General features: G+C 34.3%; 1 protein-coding gene across 1 annotated transcript; it reads right to left on the bottom strand.

Moving 5' to 3' along the window:
- Window positions 1-377: 377 nt before the first annotated feature.
- On the bottom strand, window positions 378-1,256 carry LOC131658469 (uncharacterized). Its single transcript, XM_058927762.1, has one exon. The coding sequence runs from the start codon at window positions 1,254-1,256 to the stop codon at window positions 378-380; it is 879 nt and encodes a 292-aa protein (XP_058783745.1).
- Between the last annotated feature and the right edge of the window lie 7,882 nt (window positions 1,257-9,138).

The raw sequence follows: 9,138 nt of genomic DNA, 5'->3' as shown, positions 1-9,138 counted from the left end.
ACATTCCTAATTCAGCATCAGAGCTTTTCAAACTTTCTCTTCCAATGGTCTCTTGATTTCTTCATCTTCCTTAAAGCTTCTTTGAGATTTTCAATTGTTGGAGGAACAACAGGGGGTAGAGGAGGTTTCTCTACAAAAGGAAGAGATGTTCCGGGGAGAATAGGCATTCTCAACTCAGCAGCTCTTGCAGTTACCCAACTATCGAAGGGCTCAGGAGAGAGATCCCCTTTGGTCTTCCAATCTTTGATTTCTTTTCTATGGCTTGGATGCCAAGAATTAGCAATCCTCTCTCTAAACTCTTTGTTTTCAACTCTTTCTTCAAGAAAGAACCCATCCAATAAATTGTTCCTTGGTATTTTGTCCATAGGAAACCCAAATTAACGGCGAGCTAACACGGGGCTATAGGTGATTGCTCCTTTTGTACCAATGAGGGGCATATTAGGGAAATCACCACAACAGTCCAAAGTCTTCATTCTACAGAAGTGATTGTTTGTCCAAACAATTTCAGTGTTGGTAAGAGTCATGATCTTGTGTGACCATTTCAATCCTTCTTTCTGGCTCCAGAATTCAAAGGTGTTAGGCTGATGAGATATGTACCACTTGTATAGCAAAGGAGTACAACAGGTAAACATTCCCTTTCCATAGGAATTTCTGAGATGAATAGAATAATAAGTATCCCCAAGTAAGGTAGGAACAAGATTCTTCTTTATAAATATATTGATGGCATTCATATCAACGAAGTTGTTAGTGTTAGGGAACAAGAACAACCTATACACTAACAAGGAAAAAACATCTTCAAAGTCTTCTTCCTTTCTTTCTTGTGACAAGGTGAGAGATTTCTCAATTAAGAACTCAATAGGTAACCCAGGTAATCCTCCCTTAGTAACCATGTTCTTTTCAACTTCTTCCTTTCTCAAATGAGTGGATTTTGAAATCTCACAAGGCTTGGGATCTTGTTCTAAACCAATGAAAGGAATTCTTCCAGTAATGGGTATCCCAATGATGATTGAATATTCTTCCAAGGTAGGCAGTAGTTGATAATCAGAAAAGGTGAAGCAATGATACAGTGAGTCATAGAATTGGATCAAAGTGGAGAGGATTCTTTCTTCCATCTTGGTTCTGAGGAGATATAACAATCTTCCATACTTGCTACAAAACTTATCTTGATCAACAATCAAAGATCCTAGATTTCTTAATTCTTCCACCTCTAAACTCTTGAAAGTATATTTCTTGGTTTTTCTTCTTTCAGGTTCCATCCCTATAATTTTTACAAAATAAAAGGTTTAATTTAATTCCTGGAAAGATATTATGTTTTTTAGATGCATGGATGAATAAATGCAAACATAGCAAAAACATGGGCTTGAGGGTTCAAAGTCACGAGCATGGAGCCAAAGATTTACCCATCCCAAAGGTGTGTACTATGGTTATTTTGTACCTGTAGATCAAGGTTCTATTGTTTCCCAGACTCAAGCATCCCAACTTGGAGATTGTAAACTTTGTATCAACATACTCATTTGAACAAAATACAAGAGAACCTCATATGAGCGTAGCCTCGTGTAACAACTATTCTGAAAATGAATCAAACATAGGTTCCACACTACATCTTAATGGCCAAGATTGGTTAAGGGTTTCTAGGTCCCTAGCTTCTACAGCCTAGTTGAATGCAACTATGTATTCCCAACTACATGGTCAACAAAGTTACTTCCAAAGAGGCCTCCACTGAGCGATGGATCTCAAATTGACTTCTTTGGGACTACACCCACGAGATAAAAATGACTATACTAGTCTCCTATAATAAGTGTACACTTTAAATCTGGGTTAGGATTTGTCTCACCACAAGGGGCCTCACTCCCTTTCCAATTACAACCCAATAAAATAACAAGTATACATATAGGAAAATAAAAGACAAAAATGAAAGGTTAAGTATAAAAACAAAGATAATAACAAAAAATAACAAAAAAAAAGATTGAGTCAACCCTTCCAAAGATACACCAATAGTTTGATCAGTATCCCCAGCAGAGTCGCCACTTTTCTGTAGCGGTGAAATTGGTGAGACTAGAGTCAATGAAAGACTTAGCTCATTTTTTAACATAGTTGCCACCGCGCTTTATTGTTTCCTAAAGGAATGGGTGAAAGAGCGAATAAAACCCACAGAAGTTTTAAAAACCAAAACTAATAAACTTATCAGAGTTCTGGCTACGAAGGGTTTGCTATACAAGGGGAAGGTTTTAAGCACCCCTCATATCCATGGTACTCAATGGGAACCTCTTTGTTTTCTGTTTTTGTTTTTTTTATATACCTTTTTTTTTAAAATCCTATGTGAAAAACTTGTTTGAAATAGAGGGTGGGGATGGGAAGAGAAGTTTTTGAAAGTGAGCTCGATAAGACATCGCATCTTAGGCCTACATACCCCTTAAGTGCAATAGGGAAGTCAGAGCTTCTGTAGTTCCTCTTAAAAATGGAAAATAAAAAGGGGGCCAAAGTGGCCAAAATCTTTTAGGGTTTTAAGCTTTAACAATACTTAACAAAACATTTTGAAAAAGGATTAGGCTTTAAAATACCTAGTAAGTTTAAAAGGTTAAGCTTTAAAATACTTAACAATTTTAAAACAAAAGGGACTAAGCTTTAAAATACAAGGTCAATGGGTTAGGAGAAGTTTCACCGGGAATAATTCTTCTCTTAACATCAAGGTTTTAAAAAAACAAAAGACCTAGCTTTAACAACACAAAGGTCAATGGACTAAGAATAGTTTCACCAAGAATAATTCTATTCTTAATACCAAGGTTTAAAAACAAAGGGTTTGGTTAAGCATTAATAATAAAAAACCATTTTAAAAGACAAAGTAAAAAGCTTTAACAATACTTTAAACATAAGATAAAAGAGGTTGGGGAAAAGAGTTTAAGTACCTTGACAATTTTAGTAAAAAATATTCCCATCCTTTTGGACAAAAACAAACAATCTTAAGCATTCAACAATGGATACCTCAAGTGTGTGTGTGTGTGATATCATGTGACACAAGAATAAACAAGTGAGTATGATAATCAATAAGTAAGAGAGATGGATGTATCTAAACCCTTGGATTCAATCTCATGTATGAATGATGAATGATTGATATGATAAACAATGGGGTTAGATAAACAATATAAAAGAGAAATTAACAAGATAATGATTAAAATAACAATTAAGTATAAAACATGGATTAAAATCAACAAGTATGTACAAGATAACAAACTAAATTAATCATGGATACACAAAAATCAACATGTTTTTGGGTTAGGGTTTTAAACCTAGTGTTTTTAAATTAGGGCTTTTAAATTAATTAGGGTTTAAACATAAACTCCTAAATCTATTTGATTTTAATTGTTAAATACCAATTTCTTTAGGAGAAATGGTCTTAGGGTACATAAAGAAGTCAAAGACATCCTAGTCTAACCCTAAACAAATATTTACAAAAAATAAACTAACTTACTTTAGAAAAATATTCAAAAAGAAACATGTTTTTGTTGATTTTTTAATATTAAAAGACTTAATTTTGACTTAATTTTTAAATCATAAAATGTCAAATATTTTTGGATTTTTTAACTATGACATTAAAATTAACCTAATAAACAAAACACACAAAAAGGAACAAGTAAAAACATTAATTTTTCAATTTGTTTGGATTTTTTGAAGTTAAGATGAAAACTAAGAAAATTAGTGATAAAAAAGAAAGGGAGTGTGGCCACAAGGGATTGATCCCATGCCCTTTTGATCAACAACACAAAAGCTTACCACTGGGCAGCGTGCTATGGGTGATAGAAAAGTAAGCCCAATTAATTATATTTCAAAACAAGTTAGCAACTGTAAAAAATAAAAGAAATAAAAAGGTCTGGGGCGAGGGGGATTCGAACCCCAGACCTGAGGGTCATGAAGTGCCTTAAGGGCAAGAGGAGAACCAAGTGAGCTGTAACGATGTAGTCATTACTAAAACAACTCCATGGAATTATATTTTAAGTCAAGTTCTAAATGAAGTTTTTGAACTTCATCTTCTTCAACTCAACAACGAAGAACAACAACAACACATCAATGGCGCCAAATTCAAACGTCACCAATACTCAAGCAATTTTGACAAATTAAAACCCTAACATGATCAGAATAACACCACGAATCTACCATGCCATTAACATACATTTATTCAAAGTAAAACTCATGAATTTCTGGGATTTTCGTATGAACCCTAAAAACAAAATTTTAAATTAAATGCTTGAATCAAACAATTAAGCCCTAAAATTTTAGGGCTATTACTCCCTACATGTTTCTGAACACAATGGTATCAAGAAATGCAACAAACAATGCTCAAACAGGTATGCTCGAATTCAAGAAAAATACCTCTGGAAGTGAGGATCAAACTCTTACTAGGAGTGATTCTGTAAGTTTTGCAACTATCTGGACACCTTCAGGGACCCTCAAGGAAGCTTTTAGAATACTTAGAATGCTTTGATCACCCCTGCAACCTCAAACACGATTTCACCTACAAAGCAAAAAAGTTATGGCTGGATCTCTTGGTTCCAGATGTTACATATCCAAAACAGGTGTTTGGAAAGCTTCTATATTACATATAGAAGGTATCTAACACAAAGAAACTGAAAATGCACGAGCCAAACTTAAAATTACAACTTTGGTTCAAAGAGACATTTTTGTGAAATTTTGAATGGTGGTTTTCTATTTGGGGAGTTTGGCAAGGGTTTGGATGTTATGGATAGCTTCCAAATGATAAATCGAAGCTATTTTAAGGGTCAATTTGGTTGGTAAGTTTTTGGTTTGAATTTTGGCTAGTGATGAGCTTAAATGAAGCTTTAATGGAGTGAAAATGATGAATTTTGGTTAGAGGGGTTTTTAGAGGCTATGGAAGTGATGAACAACTTCTATATGATGATTAGAAGTTGTTAGAACACTTGGTTGACACCCAGAATTACTTGAACTCAAAATGACCTAAAAAATGCAAAGATGGAAAAATGGAGAATTTCAAGTGAGGGTGACTTGGAGAATTCTGGTGTAATTGATCAAGGGAGTGATACCCTCTATTTATAGGCAAGATTGAGGGTTTGCGGAGGGAAAAATCCAAGAAGTTTAAAGCTCACATGTGATCCTGTGCCATCTTGCTTGTTTGTGAAGAAATGAGAAAGTTATGGTTTCAATGGAAGGTACAAGCTTTAAGCATGCTTGCAAGGACTTTGATATGATCTTAGAGGCTTGCTTGTGTGATTTGAATTACTTTTGGTGCAGAAGAAACAATGTAGAGGCTCAATGCATTGACTTTGTGCATAAAGCTAACTTTTCCAAAATGGAAGTGGTGACTTTAGTTCATAAATGGCATGAAACTTGGACAATGCATAAAACACTTGGTCCATAGCTCAAAAGAATGTGTAATCTTCTGATTATGGCCTCTTGAACAAGTTAAAATGGATGTACTTGAGAGATTCCCACAGATTTGCAAGAATTTTGGACTTTGTTCTTCATGTTCTTCATGAAAATGCTTCATTTCAAGTGTTCATGGCCTTATTCACAAAATCATAACTCTTGGATGGAGCCATGGATTTTCATGCTACTTATCTCTTTGGAAATCCCTTGCTACATAATTCAATTCACTTGTTGAAATTTTCCTCAAGCTCTTTTTTGATCATGGAGAAAAAAGGCCATAAAGTTAAGAAAAAACTAGGTGAAAACACTTAGAAATTTTCTAAGTTTTTTGAACATAAACCTTCTTAATCCAAAATCTCTCAAAATAATCACTTTTAGTCAAAAGTTGCATTGTGGTAAGTTGTTTGTTTTTCCAAGAACTACAACTTTCATTTTTGGACATTTTTGAGTTTGTAGGCAAAATTTAAGTTCTAAAATTAGGTCCAAATTCACTTAAAACTCTAATTTTGACTTTTGTTGACTTTTTGATTCTTGATGAATTATTTGAATTTTCTTTGATCAAATGTCTTCAATATCCATATGATGATGATTTGGATCCTTAAAAGTTCATAGTTGACCATTTTTCTCAAAAGTCAAAGGTTGACTTGTACAGTTGACTTTTCCAAATGAACTGCAGTTTTGTGACTTCCACATGAATCAAGCTCTCCTCTTCAAATGAATGATATGAATGGACTATAATTTTAATTTTTATGCCCTTGAATCATAGTTGAGTCTTGGAACCATGTCCTGATTAAAAGTCAACCCTCTAGTGAAATTAGGTAAAAAAAAAACCTAATTGGAGCTTCTGATGAACTTGAAGGTGGTTGATCTTGCAATGACCCATCTTTGTACCTTGATATTGATTAGAGGATACTTTGAATCATAGAAGGATGTTGAATTTCATTGTGGGTCTCAAAATCCTAATTTGCTCAACTTCTTCTTGATCAGTCTCCTGTCTTGGGACACAAGTAACAGACAACATTTTTTTGTATTTTGGGTTAACAAATGATAAATGCATGATAATTATGATGACAATGATGATCCTAATATTTAAGCTATGGGGGGATCTCAGTGGTCAAAAATTGGGCTGCAAGAGTACATCCTTTTGATCCCCAAGTAATCAGATGCAAAGTGTACACTTTGTTCCAACCGATTATTCGTCTCCTGCCAAACATTTTCATAATTAAAAAAGACAATTGGATGTACATCCCTTTGATCCCTGAGTAATCGGACGCAAAGTATACACTTTGTTCCAACCGATTGTCCGTCTTCTGCCAAAAATGCATAATTAAACTTGAATTAAAAAGGACAATTGGATGCACATCCTCTCGATCCCCTAATAATCGGACACAGGGGATATGCTTTGTTCCAACCGATTACTAGTATTCAACAAAAAAAATTTCATAAATCAAATATGGATTAAGAAGGAAAATTGTGTTAGCTCCATAGGCTTTAAGGTTGGTTGGCATTAATTTTTCTAAAACATGCCTCTGGGGAAGTTGTTAGACAGAATGTCATAACATCCTAACTGATACATCATAATGGACTTCAAGCAGAACTGATTTGGTACAACAGAGTTTGGGCTTCTTTGACCTTACAGATGTTCTAACAGATATCGCAACATCATAACCATGAACATCAGTGCAGAGCTATTTTAAATCTTGTCAGATTTAGTTGGAACCTGTGAGATTTATTCCAGATATATCTTAGTATATTTTGCAGGTCAAGATGATTTTATATGGAACAAGGAAATCAAATCTCCAACAGAATTAATATTTATATATTGAAATTTGAAGATTTGTTGCAAGATTTAAGGAGAGTTTATTACAAGATTGGAACAACTACAAGCGTGTGGATCAAGCATTTATGAATAAAGAATTCAAAGCCAAAATACTTCTAAAGCCTTATATATAGACAACCCTAGTCCTAGTATTTGGTATCTTTTTATCTTTTCATAGTTTATAAATTAGGATTTAGGGTTTAAGGGTTTTGAGAGTCTTTCGTGTAACTTGAAGTGTACGTCACCCTTATATCTTTTGATACTTATGATAGACATTGTTGTTCTTACTCAGAAGCCTTTAGGAAATGATTTGAGTATTGTTCTTGATTGAAGCTTTTAAGCAAGATCAAGTATTTGTTCTTGGTTAAGGATTTTCTTAACTAAGTATTTTATTCTTAATCAAAGGGTGTGTTGATTAAGATGTTTTCTTTGTATTTGAAGTGTTATCTTCAGTTAGGTGAAAGGTCATCGATATAGTAACTGGAAATGGGACTGTTAGACATCGCTGCGATGATTGGAAGTGGGATGGGATTTCTCATATCTAGGAGGTTCTTAGGTAGAAGTTGCATAGGGTAGTGATTAGGATGGAAAGTTGTAAGCATGAGACTTGTTTAGGCTTTAAATCAATACTATAGTTGACTTCCTTCTTGACTTGGTAGCTCTCAGAGTAGGTGATGTTGCACTGAATTGGGTAAACAATTATGTGTGTTTTTTTGTTTCTGCATATTTATTTTCTGCATAATCACACAGTTTTAAAATTCTGTTTAGGGTGTCATAACAGATGTCGCAACATTTGTCTCGACATTAGTTTTGTTATTAAGATATCAATATGAACATGCATTGTCTGTACTAGAAAAATTTTCAATTGGTATCAGAGCAGGAACCCTGGTCCATTTGGTGAGCTCCATGGAGTATTTTTCCGGTGCTTTTGTTTTTTATGAAGACTGGAATGACAGAATTATTGGATGGCAGATCTTGAAGAATAATATATGAGATTCCTAGTTCTGAAGACATTGAAGGAAAGCGTATGAGTTGGTTCTATGTAACCTCGAAGTCATCAATACCATGTTCTATGGGGTTGGTATGTTTCTTTGTCAAACTCATTATCACTTGTTTTGTGACCAAAGATACTTGGGAAATTCTCAAGTCCACTCATAAAGGCACGTCCTAGTATGTTGGGTACGAAGTGATCAGAAGAAAGACTGATCTAGAAGAAGATTCTCATGTCTTAATTCATGATATTTGACGTGAAAGTTATAACTATTGGAAACAAGAGCAGGGTTTTTGTTTACAACTCAGAAGAAGTTTGTGTCTTGGTCTCTAATGAAGGGTTTCTTAATACTATTGTGTTCCTTAGAAGGTGATCTAATCACGTGTTGAGGTGATTGGACAGACTGTCTAGGCCAAATTTCAAAAACATTTGTATTGACTTCAGCAAGTCTATAATGCTGAAAGAGAAAGCTAGAATTGGAGTAAAGATCTATCAATGTCAAAGTATTCATTTGAGTATGGAGACCTTGGATCGGTGTGGAGAAGAATGTTCTGCTTATCTTAGAGACAACTACGTAGGTTTTATTTATCTTGGCTTAATTAGGAAATGTTTCCTAATTATGGTTCCCAATGTAGTTCTGGTTTGACTGGAAGATGGGCTTCATATAAATATTTTTTAATGAAGATTTATGTCATTATGATTTGTCAACCATGAAGAAGTAGGAGGTGATTATCTTCTGATCTTATGTCTTAAAAAAATGAAGAAGTGATTACAATCTATGTTTTGCAAGGTGACTCTTAATCCTAAAGCTTGATATCTTGACCAAGTCTGTTAGGATTATCCAGATCTGTTTAAGGAGTTTATTCAAGACGGAAGATGATTTAAAGTTCAAGGAGGATAAGTTTACATCGCTTATTAGCAAAGGGAA

This window comes from Vicia villosa, linkage group LG1 (genome assembly GCF_029867415.1).
Source record: "Vicia villosa cultivar HV-30 ecotype Madison, WI linkage group LG1, Vvil1.0, whole genome shotgun sequence".
NCBI classification, from domain to species: Eukaryota; Viridiplantae; Streptophyta; class Magnoliopsida; order Fabales; family Fabaceae; genus Vicia; species Vicia villosa.
The sequence above is the reverse complement of the archived record's forward strand: the minus strand, read 5'-3'. Positions and strand labels throughout refer to the sequence as shown.